The sequence below is a fragment of the Musa acuminata genome, chromosome BXJ2-6 (genome assembly GCF_036884655.1).
Source record: "Musa acuminata AAA Group cultivar baxijiao chromosome BXJ2-6, Cavendish_Baxijiao_AAA, whole genome shotgun sequence".
NCBI lineage: Eukaryota > Viridiplantae > Streptophyta > Magnoliopsida > Zingiberales > Musaceae > Musa > Musa acuminata.
Window position 1 is genome coordinate 32,794,137 of NC_088343.1, and position 20,972 is coordinate 32,815,108.

General features: G+C 41.7%; 1 protein-coding gene across 1 annotated transcript; it reads right to left on the minus strand.

Annotated features, from left to right (window-relative positions):
* Positions 1-11: 11 nt before the first annotated feature.
* On the minus strand, positions 12-11,108 carry LOC135613933 (E4 SUMO-protein ligase PIAL2-like). The gene is made up of 12 exons (XM_065110933.1): positions 11,091-11,108; positions 10,941-11,006; positions 10,762-10,841; positions 10,526-10,577; positions 8,750-8,815; positions 5,605-5,672; positions 5,485-5,533; positions 5,283-5,367; positions 5,064-5,165; positions 1,423-1,474; positions 230-281; positions 12-152 (listed from the first exon to the last, which is right to left on the minus strand). Exons 1-12 carry the CDS (start codon positions 11,106-11,108, stop codon positions 12-14), a joined length of 831 nt encoding a protein of 276 aa, XP_064967005.1.
* Positions 11,109-20,972: the final 9,864 nt, after the last annotated feature.

The window sequence follows — 20,972 nt, forward strand, 5'->3', positions numbered from 1 at the left end:
TGATACCATTTCTAGTGAATATACAAATTACTTGCCTCGGTCATCTTTTGATCAATACGTAGGTCAATACAGCTAGTTGGTGTGCTACAAGATGGGCAGCGCCAGGATGGCTTACAGGAATTAATTTCCATGAAACTGTCATAATCGAAACACTAGATGTACTTGCAGAGTTAAATAAAGGGTTCCAAAACATTTTTACATCACTTTAACAAGCAAAATAGAATCTGACCTGATGATGTTTGCAGAGATGTCCTTTAACAGGAGTTTTGATACGCTTGAAACTGTATGTAATATACCAGAGAAATATGAAAGTTATCATAAAAATCAATACAAGCAATATCCTGATGTGCATAAAGTTGAGACGGGCATATTGTGGGCATTTTTCAACTTCTCAGGGAAAAGCAAATGAAAAAGGATGTCATTAAGAGCAATGGTATCTATGATGTATCAAATGCTTAAAACCACCCATTATCATACAGAATTCATGTTAGCCCCAATTACCATGAGGTTGCTCAAGAGTGTAATCTATATCAAAGGCACCATGGATCATATATTCATTGCTAATTGTGCCCATACACACCAGCTACCATGCATTCTGTAGCACCCAACCCACTAACATGTATTAGCATCAGCCTGCACCAACTTTGTATGTTAGTGTCATATATCGCACTTCTGTGTACAACATGTAGGCTGATATATACATGACAGTTTCTCTACGGTTCTCAACCTCATGCCAATTATCTAATTGTAGAACCAATATACAAGAGTCTGCTAGAAACCTCTATAGGTATAGAAAGGTTTTACCTTAGTAGCCTCACTTGTGCTCATATATCCAGTGAGCAAACCCCCAAATCCCATTGGCCAGACTTAATTTTTGTTTTCTTTCATGCAGGATCCTGATATATGCCAATAGGACATTAATTAGATGGGTTTGACATGTCAAAAGGTTATTCTTCTGGATCACCAATGAGGATGAGTCAATCAAACCAGAGGTCATGAGATGACAAAGTCCATAAAGACCAAGTTAAGCCAGAAGATAGAACACAATCTCTCTCTTGATTTCAAAAGGTTGCTGGATAGGGTTAAATGGCAGAAGAAAATCCCTGCATCTGATCCCAGACAATAACAACCCAAGACCTTTTGGTACTCAAGTCAAACATGGGACAACTGAACTTGATAAATACAAGCCCTAGCTGTTAGTTGCACAAGACAGCTCCTTGACAAATGACAATACAACAGTAGCTCACGTGGTGACATGGCAAATGAAATACTTTTACATTATTATGATGCTTGCTAGAAAATTACATTAAAGCATACAATCCAATTAACTAGCTTAACATTTATCACCCAAAACTTCAAAACATGAAAATAAAATTATTGAAACAAAAGAAAATGTACGTCACCAAGAAGATTCCAATTTACCTTATTGGGCAATTGAGTGTTATTCTTGATGCCCCCTCAATTATGTCAGAATCTGGTATCACAATTAAGAAAACGTCTTAGTAATGGATCCCAACTTTCAAATGGTAAAGGTCATTTTTATTTGCAAAAGGAGATTATGATCGCTTCATATGCACATCCAACTGAAAAGAGATACCCTACAAAGGTAAAGGTCACCTATCAGAAGTTAAAACAAACTAATAAATGTCTGATCTGGAAGGAAACAGATTGTCAAATCAGGTTATCAATCAAATTTTCTTTGTTAAAAATCTAATCCGTATTCAGCCCAATCGGGTCAGATTCTAGACCAAATCCGGTCAAGATTTGGTCCATTTACAGGCAAACCTTTAAAATGTTAATCAAAATCATTGTTCGTGGTGTATTGTCATTTTAGATGGTCAATAATTATGATTGAAGGGGCAAACCAAATCAGGTCAAGATTTGGTCCATTTACAAGCAAACCTTTAAAATGTTAATCAAAATCATTGTTTGTGGTGTATTGTCATTTTAGATGGCCATTAATTATGATTGAAGGGGCAAATTTTGATCGTTCTCAACTCAGACAATCGTTGGGAAGGATTAACATCTACTTGTTAGGTTCTTCCAAGCAAGGTTCGCAATTTCGATCCGTACCGACATACCGAGCCTTGCTTGGTATGGTATATGTCGAGGTATATTGATGGTACGCCAGGGCATACTGAGTAGTACACCTAAAATAGCTGAAAACATGAATACAATATGTATTAGTGTTTTCAGCTAGTTTAGCTAAAATAGCTAAAAGGTCGGTAATGATCGAAATCGACCGTTACCGCCTGGCACAAGTCGATAACAGTCAAAATCGATCAGTACCGCCCAGAACAAGTCGGTAACGATCGAAATTTCGACCGTTACAGCTTGATACAGCCCCGTATAGCCCAATATGGAGCCAAAAATTTGGTACTGCCTGATAGCAGATAGTCTGCATGCCAAGAGGCTCTCGGACCGGTACATACCGAGCAGTACACATCAAAATTAAAAATCATGCTTCCAAGTATACTGCATTCAAATGTATAACCATTTACATACATCGTTAATAAAAATTTATCCTATGCCACTTATACCACTGTTGTTTGGGAATACATTGAGCTGCTATCTAGGTAAATTTATGCTCTAGATACAGGAAGACGATAATATTTATAGAAGGCAGATTTGTGACAACATAGTCAGGAACAACAATTGAAGTTCCAATATCAAGCTCATGCCAATGAAGAACTCGCGAGATATAACATGATTAACATCACATAACATGAGAAGCCCATGATACCACATGCCAAGTAAACAAGCACACCAGAATTTTGATGCATACTGGTGCAAAGTGACAAATACCTCTGAGATGCTTGTACTTTTGTGTTTAAGAATTACTTCCTGGAGCAGAGCTAAACTATATGAATCAATGTTTCAAACCAAACTGGATAAAATCTTCAGTAACCAATATACTTTCATGATAAGAAAATAATGTGGAACATTTGTTTGAATGCACTGAGCATGTTTTAGTATGATCTCAGATGCTTACTGGCACCTAGAACAGAGGTGTACAAGACCTATATCATGAGACTGCACAAGTTACACAGTTGCTGCTTTGTGACTCCAGGTCTACCAGTATCTGATTCCAAATTATTGGTACAAAATATGGAACAGCATAGAAGCTGATATCTGACCTCTTCTATTTCTCCTCTTATTCTTCCCTCCAAATCGTGTTTCACCTTTCTCACGCTAAAATGTCAGTACTTAAATCCAATTTCAACAAGAACATTTCCTTGACCAAGGGAGCGTAAGGTTCTTAACAACTTCATGACTTACCTAAGTCAAGTAGATTTCAAGTTTCATGAGAACTGACACTAAGTCATAGTATTAGGATCAAAAGTCGATCAAAAACTTATATAAAATTTAATATATAAAAATATTGTTATAGTCATTCTTCAGTATTTGTGCATCCAACAAGAACTAATGTACATGTTTAAATTAGGGGATTCACACAAAAGAAGTTAGATGGAATTCATACAAATAAATACTTACAATTAAGAAATGGATGGTTTAAATTACCAAAAATTCAACTGCTAACTGGTGTGTTCTGCGCCATTTTGCTTGGCTTGTCTGCTGTGACAGGTGGTATGTACCAAAAATTCAAATGAATAATTTTGCTTGGCTTGTCTTCTCCTCTTCTCGCCTACGGTTCAGTCCTAATCGTGAGAGCCTCAATGTGCCTAGTCATCCTCCACCGTGTGATGCTGTCGTTAATCGGGTATACTCCTCTCCCCCTGCCTCCTCTTCCACCCCCTCCTCTCCTTCTTCCTCTTCCTCTTTCCTATCTTTCTTCCTCTTTCTCCACTGCCTCCTCTTCTTCCTTTTTCTTTCTTCCTCTTCTTCTTCCCCCTTCTCTTTCTTCCTCTTCTTCTTTGAATCTTTGATACATAATGGTGTACCATGTGTTGGCACATTGGGTATTGGTCAGTACATACCAGTCCGACCAAGGACTGGCGAGATTGCAATCCTTGATAAAAATATACAAACACTGACATACTTGTATCTAGCATCGTCTTCCAACCTCTGGTCCTCTGTAGTGGCACAAGGCTAAGGGAGGCAGCGGCAGCCAACTACAATCCCAGAGGAGTGAGGGTGGCTCAATCTTTTAAAATTTCTTGCCTCTTGAATCTACAAAAGATGTAAAGAGCTAAACAGGCCCTTTAACTTAAAAAAGACTCACTCAAACGTTGATGTTATAAACACTTTATTCTTGAAGTATGCCACACTTATTAATGGACAAAAATGGACTTACATTGAAACAATTTGACCTTATATCCAGTATGCTCATGCTCACTAATGACCCAAATGAAGCCCAACACTCATTTCATATTCCACCTTAGGAAAAAATATGCTCCCAGTGAAACATCTTGCCAAAATGCCAAGTACTCAAATCCTTAAAGGTACAATTATATAGAAGACACACCCATTTTAAATGGTTTTCCTGACCCAGTCACCTTCAGTAACTACAAGTTGAGGTCCTTTCTGCCTCCTCTTTTTGCTTGACCTATATACCCACCTTCTTTTTCGAGGTCACACACCATCTCTCCTCACGATGAAGGTTCTAAAAGTAGTTTAATGGGCTAGTTTAGAGATAACAGAATGCTGTCTTAAAAGATCACATGGCCAAGAATTATATAAGAAATATCCTCAGTATGAATAAGCTATTAGCATAATGCAACAATAGTGCCTTCAGGACTCATGATTAATTTAGCTGGTATGGATACAAATATAGCTGGTGCCTTCAGGATCATCAAAGCCAATGCCATGTACCATTTTTTGAGCTACTAGGAAGAACATCAACAGAAGATTATCTGCTTGCCCGCATTGAATAATCTAAGATAGTGTTTGATGCAACTTGAGCAAACAATTAAAAAAATTACTAAACAATCCTTAAAATCTTTTTAGGCTCTGAACTCAGTACAATTTATGAGCATAAAATCCTGACAAAATAAAGGAAAACCATGTCATAGTAACAATATCAACCACATAGGATAGTCATTTACAAACTTAAAGATGCCACAGCAAATCACAACAAAGAAACAAGGACTACACTTGCTTACCTGAAGCAAGTTTTTCAATCACCGGATGAACATAATCGTCCATTCTAGTGGAACAGGGAGTAGTTACCTTACTCATAAAGGCTATGGCAATCATGTAATTACCTATTTTGAGTTGAAAAATTAGATTAGAAGCATTATCCATAGGGAGAAAATACAAGTAAAAAGTATATACCAGGATGCAAGTACCATCCATGGCAAGCAAAAGAAGAATCAGCATACCACTGAAATATCCAATAGCCTGTATAATATTTGTGCCATATTTAAGCATTTTAGTAATATCAGTTGGAAATTGAGGTCCTGTCTCCTGTTAATAAACAAAAACATAGAAGATATGATGGGAGTTTCTTATTGTTTATCAATGACATGACTACAAAGATAAAAGGTGGCATGCAGTTGTATCAAGTCATCAAGTCCTACAAACCATTGAAACATTTGTCCTCCTTTCAACACCCTTCCCATTTACCAAAAAGCTGCAATATAATGTGAGAAACCTCAATTTCATTTCACAGAACCAGAATGGGCGAGTTGCAAAGAGATATACCTCACATGTTGTGGGCTTATGATACATGATGATGTCTCTAAATTATCCATTTGAGCAACAAGCAGACACTACAGGAGAAGCATATCATATCCTTGCTGTATATAACTCAGATTGCAAGGTAGTTATAACTAAGAACAAGAATTATTCATGCATAACCACAAACTATGAACTACCATATCAAGCTCAATACAAGTGAGACAGGAAATTAATTACTTATCCTGTCAATAGAGCAAAACCTATTAAGAAGCAATATTTTATTTTTCGTACCAACATTAGTTATACTATATGTAATTAATGAATGCATATCCGCACATCAATATTCAGCTCCTCAAAGCTGTTATATATAACTAAAATTATTTGTATGTTAAATATTTTATGTATTAAATATAATAGCTATGATATAACAAAACAGTTCCAAGTATCTCAAGAGAAACACTGATGCAAGAGGTGGCATATGGCATACATCCACACATGCTAACACAGCTTAGCTCAAAAGATGCATTGATACTATGTTTTCTTTCTTTTCTCATCTTTCTGTTGTGTTTTGTTTTGAGATTTTATAGGAAATCCCTTAATGTAATAGAGATTTCATAGGTTCGGCTATTTGGTTCCCAAAAAATCATCGGGATCAAATGATCCTGTCATTCAATCTCCTAGGAACTATGTGCAAAGCTGGAAATATAAAGATCTATATGTAGTATCATAAATGGTCTGCAGTACCAAACTGTACCGCCCGGTATGGACAGTACGTACCGGTCCGACAGGTTGCCAGTACGCGGACCGCCTGTTACCGGTCCGAGTGCACTGTAGCACTGTAGCAGAGCTACAGTACTCGACATACCTGAGTATACCGCTCAGTACACCGTACCGTACCGGTACCGAGCCCAGGTCAAAACACCACCGATACGGTACGGTATTGCGAACCTTAATAATTAGTAGGTAAAAACTAACTCTCTGTATGTAGTGCAAAACCAAAAACTAGGAAAAAACTAACTCTATATGTTGTATCATATTTACATAACTCTAAGTTGTTTGAAGCAAATAGAGATCTAAATTCCCACAAAAAATCCATAATTCTCAGTTCATTGCTTAAATCAACTTACATGATTTTTCACTATATGCAAACCAGCCCCCACTTATGTCTCTTTTCAAAATCATTACATGCACTGTGTGACTCCAACAGCCCCTTTCAAACTTCATTTTAGCAACTTTATATAGTTCAGATTTCTAATAATTTGTATATTATTGATATATATTACAGGAAATTCATAAGTGCCATTGATGGTCGGCAGCCAAAACAATGTAATATGACAATGCCACAGTGTACAGACATGGTATATATTGGACCACCTAAATCAACAAGAAAGAGGGAGACAGAAGGATAGGGGGAGGAGGAGGTGGTGGTGGTGGAAGAGGAGATTTAACAGGAAGGAGGAGAGTGAGGCTGATAGAAAAGAAAAGAAAACAAGACAACTATAGTAGCTATAAAACAAAAAGAAATGCTGGTATAGGAGGGTAAAAAATTAAAGAAAATGACATTGGTATTAGATGGTAAGATTACTGTCCAGTATAGTTTAGCACCAATCTGCTTAACACCCCATATGATGTTTACTGGGTGGAACAGTCAATTTCAGATTAAACCAAGCAAAATCACCCTACCTACATCCTGACTGGCTGTTGGACTAGCAAATATCCCTATTCTGAACCATGCAAAAAAAAAACTATCTTTTGCAGTTAAACATATAAGCAGCAAATTTTGGATTCTTCATTATTTAGTAGGACGTTGATGCTGAAAATACAATGATAAGAATTAAAAGAGAGTAAATTCTTGAAATTCTAGAATGGACCACATATCTTATATCTGGAGTCAAAAGACAAAGGTCATCAGGTAAACCAAATTGTGTCTGATCTCAACCAAGAATTGTCAAGACCAGTCTCAAAACCATAGATCTAGTAAGAGATCATCATATAAGCCAGAATCAGGTGATCCTAATTGGAATTTGCTGATGCTGATCCACCCAAACAACATGGCCAATTATCATCAAGCCAGGCCAGTTTTGCCTACTTCTCAACCGACCCAACTAACAAGACATATTTTTAACTGACCTCAATGTTGGCATATTTATGTTTGATCATGACTAATTTCCGACATCCTGAATGATTTTTAGTCAAAGGGTAAAAACACCATTTCATAATCTATATTTATCAAAAAGGCTAATCCAAAGAAATCCAGTTCTAAATCTCACAATCAATTCCCACAATTGTTTTCAATCTTGTATCAACCTACACTGATATTGAGCTCCTAACACACTGTAGCCTAAAGCATGAAGATTGTCCTATATTGCCTCTGGAGACGAATGCTGTTGCTCGCCTCCTCAGTCACTGTCTTGGAAGGGGTGAGAAAAGGCACCAGAACAAATAGCAATGTACACTGGACTTCTTTTTCTTTTTTTTGCTCTGAATTAGGTTATAAGATATTTTCCTGTTATAGTGACACATCAGCTATGTTTTTTTTTTTTCTCACACATCAGCTATGTTGAAAGTCAACATGGCACAGCAAGTTGGCACATGTTGATAGGCAAGTTTGGAACATTGCTTTGACTGCAGCTACTATCTATAGAGGTGGATAAAGGTGGAAAGCTAATCCAAACAACAAAGATGACCTAATACATTCCAGTGTCAGTCATGTGAAGAACATCATAGTTGCTGCAAATGTTATAGTTACCTTGCTATGTGAAAAAACAACAAACATCAAATGAGAACGCAGTGGATGAAACCACTCAAATTAGAAATTAATGCAACCCAAAATCATATATATATATATATATATATATATATATATATATATATATCTCAAAACAAAATGAAGCCAAAAATTATAAAAGATAACTAAGTCAAAGAATTGTAATGTCATATAAAATTGAACTAGAACAAAGTCAAGCATGGGCAAGAAAAATTGATATATTGATCTCATATACCAACTAAAAGGACAAATAAATACAAGTGAGCCTGACAAACTATATGTTGTGAGGATCTGTCAATTTAGTCTTTCACTAATTTTTCCAAAATTAATGTGAAATTACTGCTAGTAAACACAATTTGACCCTTGAGATGCTAGAGTAATTTAATTAAAGAAATTGCTTACAATCCTCTCATCTAAATGTGTGTTCCTTGGTATATGGAAATCAGCCATTAGAATATCATAACCAGGCTGCAAGAAATAAAATAAATGAATTAGCATGCCAGCATCACATAGAAAATTCAAATTTAGATGATATACAAATATGGAACATTTAGCTATATATATCAAGTTAAAATCTTAAAAAATGCATTATTTTGTTGTAGAATAGGTAAAGGATGCCAAGATATATAATTAGTCAGGGCTTTTTAATTAGACTGCAAGGTCAATCCTCTCCAGACCCAACAATGGCAGAATGCACAGAGCCATCTTTCTTTTTGAGTCAATCAATTTATCTCATTATATAGCAAATTAGAAAACTAAGAATTGAAACATATGAAGACATACAACCCAAATATATAAGCAAAGAATGAGAGAAAATAAGGAATAAATAAATAAAAGCAGAGAAGCGAAAGTTTCACCTTGCAAATGCATATTTATAACATATTCCAGAATATTATTGATTTAGAATCTGAACTTTTTAACCAGTTAAAAGGCATCATGCACTTGTGCAATTAATACTGAAACACTCTGCCTTTGTGCTATTGACTAGGGTTCAAGGTACAGATTGATTGCCTCTAGCATATGAAGGTAAACCATCCTCCTTTTGTTTAATAAGTTGGAACACTATAATGTTCGGAAGCATGGTTTAGAAATGCTCCAAGTTCTTAACTATTTTGATGCTATATCTAGTTTAAATAATCTAATACACATCTCATCAATTTATTTTCTTTCATGTCTGTCACTCCTGGCTTCAATCAATTTAACATGATGGCTTATTACTCAGTGCATTAACCTTGGATATCTCTAATACCACCATAGCTGTTTTACTTCTTTAAAAAAAAGGATCAGACCATCTAGAATCCCCAAAATGGTAGAATATGTATATATGCGTATTAAGAAAAATCATAGGATTTTCTGAAAGATGGAGAGATTCACAACTCCTGATAACAGCAAATATCATACCACACCGTGTTGGTACACATGCTGTGGCATATGGTTTAAGCAAGGGTGCTAGACCAATATAAGAATTATTTTTTGATTTTTGAACATGATATTTTATTAAAAGAGTATCATCTATGACACTTATCATGATGACATCTAGAACCATAATAATATATCGTTAGCATAATATCTAGATAAAACATAACAACCAATAATCAAGTGAACAACCACAATACATTATAACTTGAGATGTTTATCTAATAGATCAACAACACAATAATTGTACTCAAAGCAATATCACCCTATTAAGATAAAACCACATCAAATGTTAGTGGGACAGGGCCAAGAAATCTATTGTCACAAATCTTGATGTTGTAGTTGCCAACAATATTACTGATACTACGTCATGCCACTTCGATAGACTTGATGGTATATGTGAATGAAGTCATAAGTCCCACTTACGGGACAGACTAGATCTGGAATTGGCTAGACCAAAATAAGGAATAAATGTGTACCAGCATGTACAGGCTATTACCAACATGTATTGAACCCATCCAATCTATATTCTGGTTGTAGTATAGGACCCATTTCAGCCCAAAAAAAGCACAAGTAATATGCAATGGTACATATCCCACATACAGCAGAAGATACCACCCACTCTTAAGTGGTAACAAACATTGCAATCGATAACAAGACAAAAAAGTAGACACAAAAAAGTAACATACAGGACTTTAAATTCATAATGATGTTCGATCATAAACATCATTCCAGTACTAAAAAAGAAATACGTTACCAGACCTTTGCTTCAAAAGAAACAACTAAACGACAAAATTGCAACTGGGGATAAAACCTGCAGATGGATGGAACAGGGGTAAGAGATTCATAAATAAGGTTGTGCACGAAAACCTAACAAAATAAAATATCTATGACAAGTAATAAATGCAAGCAACAAAAATTATCACAAATAGCTATGTCTACAGAAAAAGGGCATAAAACACTTTTCATAATGTTAAAATTATAATATATATGCATACCTGGGCATAATCTTAGAAATAGTATCTTGAGCATTGCCCACAATTGTATCACTCACTGACATACAAAAGCTGCTACATAGCTATGTACCAAAAATTCTGAAATTAGAAAGACTGCACTTAAGGCTAGGTAAAAACCTACAGTATGATATACAATAATTTTATGTCAAATATCTTTGAACCTCATTTGCCATGCTGAGTAGTTCATTAACATCTGGAGACAGAAACCATCTATTTTTACAAGCATTCTGCAGAACATATTTTAAAATAATGTAATAAGATAGTTGCAAAATATGTTATCTAAAAAGTTAAGAGAAGCATATAACAAATACTTCCACATAGTTCTTCATGTTGTAGTATACTCATGGAGAGAAGAAAAGAGGTTCATCAACAAGAAAATGACATATATGATCTCACAACAAAATTCACAGCATTATGTAAAAATCTATAATGCTAAAATCTCTAGAAAGACCAGCACAATGATCAGTTCTGATCTGCTTCCAAAAACAAAATCTCAGGGAGATTATTACACTCACGGATTAGCATGTCAGTCTATACCAGTTGGTTTAAGTGCTACATATTGGTTTAATGATATTAGTGGAAATGGACTTCCCATACAGGTCGTATACACCTGACCCATGTGGAGTGCAGTATTCAAACAAATAAAAAATGACAACAGACTGTCACGAACGGTCGTCGCGCACCCGCAACAACTCCGTTCAACGAACCGTTCGTCGCTCACACCCGCATGTACAGCTGCTTGACAGCATGTTTTCTTATGGTTTTGGGTCATTTTGCTTGTAAATATGTAAGTTCGAACAAGCTGCAGCGTTGCAAAGCGACCGTTCACCGAACCGAGCAAAACAGCCCCAAAACAGCCCAAAACAGCTCCGTTTTCGCGTGCCGCGGGAGGTGAGCGGCGTGCTGCCTCTGCTCACCAAAATGTCAGCCAGCTCAGACCCCAGGAACCCCCCGGGTGGCACATGGCTGGATGGGGCTTCGGTTATATACCGGGCGTTGAACACTCTTTCGCAAGTTCGCACGTGACCTTTACGGGAACTTGGTGTTGCGTCCGGGACCAGGTGAGCGGCTGTTTGTGGGCTTGCAGCTGTTCGTTCATCCTTGAAAGCCTTGTTTTTCCCCCTCTCCCTCTTTTCTCTTGTGCATACAAGGTGTTCGACGAATTGCTTGTAAAGCTTTCCTTTTCGCGAGACTTCGGGACTTGTCCGTTGCTCGTTCTTTCGATCTAACTCTCTTTCTCTTTTACAGGTCCTTCGGGACCTGCGAGAGGTTACAAAGTGGGCTGATCCTTGCGGAGCAAGATCGCAAGGGCGAAGCGCGACTTAGGCAACGCAAGCTAAGTTCGCGTCTTTGTCGCAAGAGTGACTCGCGACTTAGGCAACGCAAGCTAAGTTCGCGTCTTTGGCCGCAAGGGTGCCGCACGCCTTAGGCAATTCCAGCTAAGGTCGTGACATTGTGGTATCAGAGCGGGCAAGCTCTTCGATCGAACAGCGAACGAACTTCGCAACTTCGCCATGGCAAAGCATCGTGGCGAATCAAGCAAGACGGGGCAAGCCGGACCCTTGCCCCAAGCAGCCGCAGGTGGGCTGCATGTGCACACTCGCTCTCATGCTGTTGGAGCCGCTCACGAGGATCGCGGCAGCGAACAGGATGAGCGAGAAGTTGGCAACTCTCCGCGAGCGGAGGAAGCGCAATCTGGTGCGCTAACTGGGAAAAAGAGTCATAAGGAGAGACTCACGACGGCGGAAACCCGCCTGGATGTTCTGGAAGCGAGCATGGAGGAGCTCTACCATGGCCAACAAAGACTTGTTGGGGTAGAGAGCTCGCAAGAGGAAGCGGAGTCTAGGATCGACAAGGTCGAGGCCCTAGTCGATCGACTGTCTGATGACACCAAAGACTCCGTGCAACACTTACAGGATGTTGTGGCGGAACTCACGGCAAAGGTGGCTATGCTTACAAGAACGCTAAATGCGGGAGGAGGCAACACCCACGTTGCACCGCCACAAAATTTGAGGGCACCTGAGCCCCATGGATACGGAGGGGCCAGAGATGCCAAGGAGCTCGAGAACTTTCTGTTTGACATGGAGCAATACTTCCGAGCTACGAGGCCCGATTCTGAAGATACCAAAGTTTCCATAGCAACAATGTATCTGAATGGAGATGCGAAACTTTGGTGGCGAACTCGTTGGGAGGAGATCCAACAAGGTCGGTGTCGAGTCGACACATGGGAAGACTTGAAGCGGGAGTTGAGAACTCAGTTCCTACCGGAGAACACAGAGTTCGTCGCAAGAAGGAAGTTGAGACAACTCCGCCAAAGTACCACCATCCGAGACTATGTAAAGCAGTTTTTTGCACTGATGCTGGACATACAGGACATGTCCGAGAAGGACAAGTTGTTCAGCTTCCTTGATGGTTTGAAACCATGGGCTCAGCAGGAGCTGAATCGAAGGAATGTTACCGACATGGTCGGGGCAATTGCAGCTGCAGAAAGGCTCACCGACTTCGTTTCCTCTGAAGACCCAGCGAGAAGGAAACAATCTTCAAGCAATCGCCCTCCAAAACATTCTCGAGGGAAGGAGCTCGGGGGCGAACAGAAGAAGAAGAGCTCCCACAAAGGGCCGAACCCAAAAGGCAAGCCTCAAAACCTGGAGGATGCTTCTTGTGCGGAGGACCGCACATGGTAAGGGAGTGCCCACAGAAGCAGGCACTCAACGCTTTGACAGCTTCCATCCACCCTCCCCGATCGGACAAGGGCAAAGCTGTTGCTCTTAGTTCGAGCAGTTCAGAATCCAGCAGCGACGATGAGGAGTCGCAAGGACCCCGAATGGGAGCAATGCGTCTGTTGAACGCTATGCGGGGTCAAGTGGGGGAGAACATGAAGACGAAGGCACAAAAAGCAGGAAGCAGCGAGCTAATGTATGTGGACATTAAGCTAAATGGCCAAACGACCCGTGCAATGGTAGATACGGGCGCTACCCACAACTTCATAGCCGATCGCGAAGCACAGCGACTTGGGTTGACATTGGAGAAGAGCCCAAACCGAATGAAGGCGGTGAACTCGGAGGCCAGGCGAATCTCCGGGTTGGCGAAGGGTGTTCCTATCAAAATCGGGACTTGGAGCGGTAACACCAACATGATGGCCGTGCCACTGGACGACTTCCAAGTGATTCTTGGAATGGAGTTTATGCATGCAGCGAAGTTGGTGCCGATGCCGTTCTTAAACTCCCTATGTATGATGGGAGGAGATGACCCCTGCGTGGTTCCCGTCTCTCGGAGAGGAACCAAGGAGCCCCAACATATTTCGGCATTACAATTGAAGAAAGGGGTGCGAAAGGGCGAACTGACATTCGTGGCTGCTATGAAACTAGAGCCACTCAACGAAGAAGCCATTCAAGAACCTGCTGTGGTGGCGAACGTCCTAAAGGAGTTCAAAGATGTTATGCCACCCGAGTTGCCGAAGACTCTTCCACCACGCAGAGGCGTGGATCACAGTATCGAGCTGGAGCCAGGAGTGAAGCCTCCAGCGAGACCACCCTACCGCATGCCCCCGCCAGAGTTGGCAGAACTCAGGAAGCAGTTAGGTGAACTGCTAAGCGGTGGTCTCATCCGCAACTCAAAAGCACCTTTCGGAGCTCCAGTTCTCTTTCAGAAGAAACAAGATGGGAGCCTCCGATTATGCGTCGACTACCGAGCCCTCAACAAAGTAACAGTGAAGAACAAGTATCCCATCCCGCTCATTGCGGACTTGTTCGATCAATTGGGCAAGGCGAAGTATTTCTCAAAACTCGACCTCCGGTCGGGGTATTGGCAGGTGCGCATCGCTGAAGGCGACGAAGCAAAGACTACTTGTGTGACCAGATATGGAGCGTTTGAGTTCTTGGTGATGCCTTTCAGCTTAACCAACGCTCCGGCCACATTCTGTACTCTCATGAACCAGCTATTCAAGGAGTATTTGGATAAGTTCGTGGTCGTCTACTTGGACGATATCGTCGTCTACAGCCAAACGCTCGAGGAGCACGTCAAGCACCTTCGGACGATTTTCAAGGTTCTCAGGGAGAACACGTTGTTCGTAAAAAGGGAGAAATGCTACTTTGCTCAGACTGAGATCCTATTCTTGGGGCATCGAATCGGTGATGGCTCTATTCGGATGGATAAGTCGAAGGTGCAAGCAGTTGCGGAATGGCGAACTCCAAAGAAGGTGCCAGAGTTGAGATCCTTCCTTGGTTTCGTCAACTACTATCGACGCTTCATCGCGGGATATTCGAAGCGGGCAACCCCACTGACGGAGTTGCTGAAGAAGGAGCAGCCTTGGAAGTGGTCGGACAGATGCGAGATAGCATTCCAAGATCTGAAGGCTGTTGTTCTGGAAGAACCAGTGCTCAAATTGCCAAACTATGGAGAGCCCTTCGAAGTCCATACCGATGCTTCGGACTTTGCTATTGGTGGAGTACTCATGCAAGAAGGTCATCCGGTGGCCTACGAGAGCCGCAAACTCAACGAGACCGAGAGGCGGTATCCAGTGCATGAGAAGGAGATGACAGCGGTGATCCACTGCCTACGAGTTTGGCGACACTACCTCCTCGGGTCGCGATTTGTGCTGAGGACAGACAACATCGCCCTGAGTTATTTCCAAACTCAGAAGAAGCTTTCCCCAAAGCAAGCACGGTGGCAGGACTTCCTGGCTGAATTTGATATGGCAATGGAATACAAGCCCGGGAAGGCGAATGTCGTGGCCGATGCGCTGAGTCGGAAGGTGGAGAGCGTGAATGCTGCACAACTGGAGGGCAGAGGCCAAACAAGTCAGTTACACTCCAACTTCCTTGCTCGAATCAGAGATGGACTGTATAGTGATCCCCAGGCAGTTATCCTGATGCAGCTCATCAAAGAAGGCAAGGCACGACGATTTTGGGTCCAGGAGGGACTTGTTTACACAAAAGGGAATAGAGTTTATGTTCCCCGAGTGGACAATTTAAGGCGTGAACTCTTAAAAGAGTGTCACGATTCCCTTTGGGCTGGACATCCCGGCATTCACAGAACATTGGCTCTCGTGGAGAGGGCCTTCTACTGGCCAAAGATGGGGATTAATGTGGAGGAGTATGTTCGAACATGCCTTACTTGCCAGCAAGACAAGGTGGAGCAACGGAAGCCGGTGGGACTTTTGGAGCCATTGCCTGTACCAGAAAGGCCATGGGAGAGCATTTCCTTAGACTTCATATCAAGCTTGCCGCCTGTAGGGGGACTTGGATCGATACTTGTGGTGGTCGATCGGTTTTCAAAGTATGCAACTTTCATTGCTGCTCCCCTACACTGTTCAGCTGAAGAGGCGGCCAGACTGATGATGAAGGGTGTAGTGAAGTATTGGGGAGTCCCACACAATATTGTTAGTGATCGAGACGCTCGGTTCCTGGGATGATTCTGGACCGAGCTATTCAAATTGTTGGGGTCAAAGTTATACTTCTCTACAAGCCTCCACCCCCAGACGGATGGTCAGACTGAAAGAATAAATTCGCTCTTAGAGCAGTATCTCCGGCACTACGTGAGTGCCAATCAACGAGATTGGGTGAAGCTGTTGGACATCGCCCAATTCTCCTACAACTTGCAGCGGAGCTCTGCATCCAACAAGAGCCCCTTCGAAATTATCACAGGACAACAACCGTCGACTCCACACACTATGGCAATTGGTTATACTGGGAGTAGTCCATCAGCCTACCATTTCGCAAAGGAGTGGCATCGAAATGCCGATATTGCGTGGGCTTACTTGGAGAATGCGGCAAAACGGATGAAGAAGTGGGCAGACTTGGGAAGGCGACCATAAGAGTTCAAAGTTGGCGATTTGGTGTTGGTAAAGCTCCAACCAGCATCACTCCAATTCTTCAGGAAAAGAGTCCACAAAGGATTGGTGCGTAAGTATGAAGGGCCCTTCCCAATTATCAGCAGAGTAGGCAATGTTTCTTACAAGTTGCAGCTGCCGGCGTGGTTCAAAATTCATAACGTTCTTCACGCCAGCAACCTGAAGTCCTACCATTCAGATCCGCAAGATGCTTCTCGAAGTATTCCAACTCGGCTACCTCCCATCACAGCCTCCTACGAGAAGCAAGTGGAAACCATTCTGGAGGATCGCAAAATAAAGCTACCCAACGGAGCGGAGCAGACAGAGTACTTGGTGAAGTGGCGAAAGCTTCCCCGAACTGAAGCCAGTTGGGAGCCTGAAGACGCCCTGCGACATGAAGAAGAAGTCATCAACAACTACCAACAAGCGTCGACGAGGGCGTCGACAGTTTAAGTGGGGGAGAATGTCACGAACGGTCGTCGCGCACCCGCAACAACTCCGTTCAACGAACCGTTCGTCGCTCACACCCGCATGTACAGCTGCTTGACAGCATGTTTTCTTATGGTTTTGGGTCATTTTGCTTGTAAATATGTAAGTTCGAACAAGCTGCAGCGTTGCAAAGCGACCGTTCACCGAACCGAGCAAAACAGCCCCAAAACAGCTCCGTTTTCGCGTGCCGCGGGAGGTGAGCGGAGTGCTGCCTCCGCTCACCAAAATGTCAGCCAGCTCAGACCCCAGGAACCCCCCTGGTGGCACATGGCTGGATGGGGCTTCGGTTATATACCGGGCGTTGAACACTCTTTCGCAAGTTCGCACGTGACCTTTACGGGAACTTGGTGTTGCGTCCGGGACCAGGTGAGCGGCTGTTTGTAGGCTTGCAGCTGTTCGTTCATCCTTGAAAGCCTTGTTTTTCCCCCTCTCCCTCTTTTCTCTTGTGCACACAAGGTGTTCGACGAATTGCTTGTAAAGCTTTCCTTTTCGCGAGACTTCGGGACTTGTCCGTTGCTCGTTCTTTCGATCTAACTCTCTTTCTCTTTTACAGGTCCTTCGGGACCTGCGAGAGGTTACAAAGTGGGCTGATCCTTGCGGAGCAAGATCGCAAGGGCGAAGCGCGACTTAGGCAACGCAAGCTAAGTTCGCGTCTTTGCCGCAAGAGTGACTCGCGACTTAGGCAACGCAAGCTAAGTTCGCGTCTTTGGCCGCAAGGGTGCCGCACGCCTTAGGCAATTCCAGCTAAGGTCGTGACAAGACGGTACATGTAAATATGGGTTCATACCCTGTTCTACCACAGCCAGTCTCAATCATAGACCCAGCTCATTGCTATGATGGGATTACTAGCTATCTAAAAACATTGTCCAGAGACATATCCATAGGGATTATTTAAATTCGATTGGTTTATTCAGAAATACCATCAAGTCTACTAATATCACATGATATGGGAACATGTGATATCATGTGATATGGGTATGGGTGTCAGTAAGCCCCCATAACAATCAACATCATTTTAACTTTGTAGCCTAAAATTTTGTTGCTTTTGATACTTGGTGACATTGTGTTTAAATCATTGAGTTAGCATGTGTTATTTTTAGTTGAGTTAGACAAAAATCAACTTAAATAACCAACCATAAACAACTTGTTTTGCAAAGTGACATAAAATCACGAAGAATCAAGCAGAATCAACTTCAATTCACATCTAGAAAAAGAAAGGAAGAAATTAACAAATTTCCATATTCACAAGGAAAATTGAGAATGACAAATGAGGGCAGGCAAACATTGATCAAGAGGGTAGGAAAACAGACGGTTCGAAAGAAAAGTAGTTAGAAGAGGAAAGTTATATGAGAATAGGAAAGATTGAGGCTGTTGAATCTCGTATTTTGATGATGAAACCACTTGATATATGTTTATGATTTAATCTGCGTTTTGAGTGACGCAGGATGCTTCGATCAGGATGAGACAATTAAAACAGGAAAAATCATGTTGGGCCGGAGGAACATGTCAGAAGATTGGACGTCGGGCCGTTGACTCGGGCATCGGGCCAAGAAGAGCGGGTATTGTGCCAAGGATATCGGAGTTGCGGAGTCAACTGGCCGATTGGACAATAAGCCGCAGGAGAGGACGATGCGCCGAAGAATCGGACGAAGCGTCGAGGGACCAATGACATGCTGGACAACTTGGTTAATTGCTTAGGATTAATTGTCTCGATCGAAGTTTTGTTTTACATGTGCAGGATTAACTATGATGGAAATAAGATATGCAGCAGGAGTTGCGCCGGAATCAAGACTATGATCACGTTGGGGGTTCGAGAGTTCGACGAAAGTGCTGACGATCGTCGGAGGTTCTGCGGGAACAAATCCGAGAAGTCCAGGAGCTTGCCAAAGAAGCTCATCGGAACTCGCCAAGTGGATCGTCGCAAGTCCAGGAGTTTGCCGGAAGTCCACCAGAGCATCGCCGAAGGTTCATCGGATGTTCGCCGGAAGTTCGCCGGAAGAAGCGGTTGACGCACCGAAGCAAGTTGCAGTAAATGTCTTAAGAAATATCATAGTTAGCATGTAGATTAAGTTAGGAATGAGAGGTGATCCCATTAACTTAATCTGGGAGCAATTGGACCCTTAATAGACCCAAATTGGACCGAATGGATCAACCCATTCGGACCAGAATTCCTGCTAGGCGGTGGCACCGCCTAAGAGATGGTCTCCCAGGAAAGCTGGGCGGTGCAACCGCCCAGGTTAGGCGGTGGCACCGCTTGGGCTCAGTCTCTAAGCGAGAATGGGCAGTGGCACCGCCTAGGCTCAGTCTCTGAGCGAGACTAGGCGGTGCAACCACCCCTGTCAGGCGATGGCACCGCCCAGAGGCTCAGTCTCCGAGCTGCCAAGCGGTTGTACCGCCCCAGTCAGGAGGTAGTGCCGCCAGGACCCCGAAAATCCGGGAAAAGACATTTTTGAGCTCCAAATTCAAACCAGTTTGGGGCCTATATATACCCCACCCTTTCCTGCATGAAAGGGCACCTAAAATCCAATCTTACTCTGTGATTTTTAGAGCTCAAAAATATTATAAAGGCTAGAAGTTCTCCTCCCTCTTTTCTTCCAAATTTTAAGCTTTCAAGAGAGGAGAGAAATTCTATAAGGGTTGTCTCCTAAGCCCGTCAAAAGGAGTGAAACTGTAAAAAGGTGGTTGGCCTTCGCCTATTGAAGGAATGCCTCTAGTGGACGTCGATGACCTCATCGGAGGAGGAAGCCAAAAGTGGATGTAGGTCAAGATTGACCGAACCACTCTAAATCTCGGTTTGCATTTACTTTCTGTTCTCTATTTTAACTGCAAACTGCCTCCATAGCTTTACTTTAACTACACTTCGCCTAATCTAAGTTAAAGCAACTTCTGAATCGGCTTTCATACCGAAATCGCTTTTATTGTACGAACGTCGTATTTCGGTTTGCAATTACATTATGTTCTCTATCTTAACTGCAAACTGCCTCTATATCTTTGCTTTAACTGCATCTCGCTTGATCACAAGTTAAAGTGATTTCTGAATCGGCTTTCTTACTAAAATTGTTTTTATCGTACGAATGTCGTTTTAAATCGTCGAAAGTTTTCCGTTGCACTAATTCACCCCCCCCCGCCTCTTAGAGTTCTTGATCCTAACAATTGGTATCAGAGCCCGGTATTTCTCATTTCGGATTTACACCCGAGAGAAATGGCTCTTCATTGCTTTCAAGAGGGCTTATCGGTTGTTCGTCCACCGTTGTTTAACGGATTGGACTACACTTTTTGGAAAACTCGAATGAGAGTTTTCTTGATTTCTATGAATTTGGATTTATGGAATATTGTTGAAAACGGTTTTCAACTTCCCTCTAAACCGATGAATTAATGGTCGGATTTGGAGAAGAAGTATTTTTCTTTAAACGCAAAGGCTATGAATGCCTTATTTTGCGCTTTGGACAAAAATGAGTTCAATCGGATTTCTACGTGCGAAACGGCTTTTGATATTTGGCGAACACTTGAAATCACGCATGAGGGAACTAGTAAAGTCAACGACTCGAAAGTTAACATTTTATTGCATGATTTTGAGCTTTTTCGAATGCAACCAAGCGAGACTATAGGCGACATGTACACCCGTTTCACGAATGTCGTCAATAATCTAAGAGTTCTTGGTAAATCTTTTTTGAATTTTGATCTAGTAAGCAAGATCTTAAGATCTCTTCCAAAAAGGTGGGATCCTAAAATAACCGCAATACAAGAGATAAAAAATTTAAATGATTTTCCATTAGAAGAATTAATCGGGTCATTAATGACCTATGAAATGACACTTTTGGAACATTTTGAACCCGATGAGCACTTGAACCACCTTCCAAAGAATAGGAAGGAT

What these genes read in the sequence shown, in the direction of transcription:
- LOC135613933 (XM_065110933.1), bottom strand. An exon ending in TACTCAGCATGGCAAATGAG is followed by an intron (nt 10,842 to 10,940) that starts GTTCAAAGATAT and finishes TTTGGTACATAG; the next exon opens with CTATGTAGCAGCTTTTGTAT. An exon ending in TTGTTTCTTTTGAAGCAAAG is followed by an intron (nt 8,816 to 10,525) that starts GTCTGGTAACGT and finishes TATTTCTTGCAG; the next exon opens with CCTGGTTATGATATTCTAAT.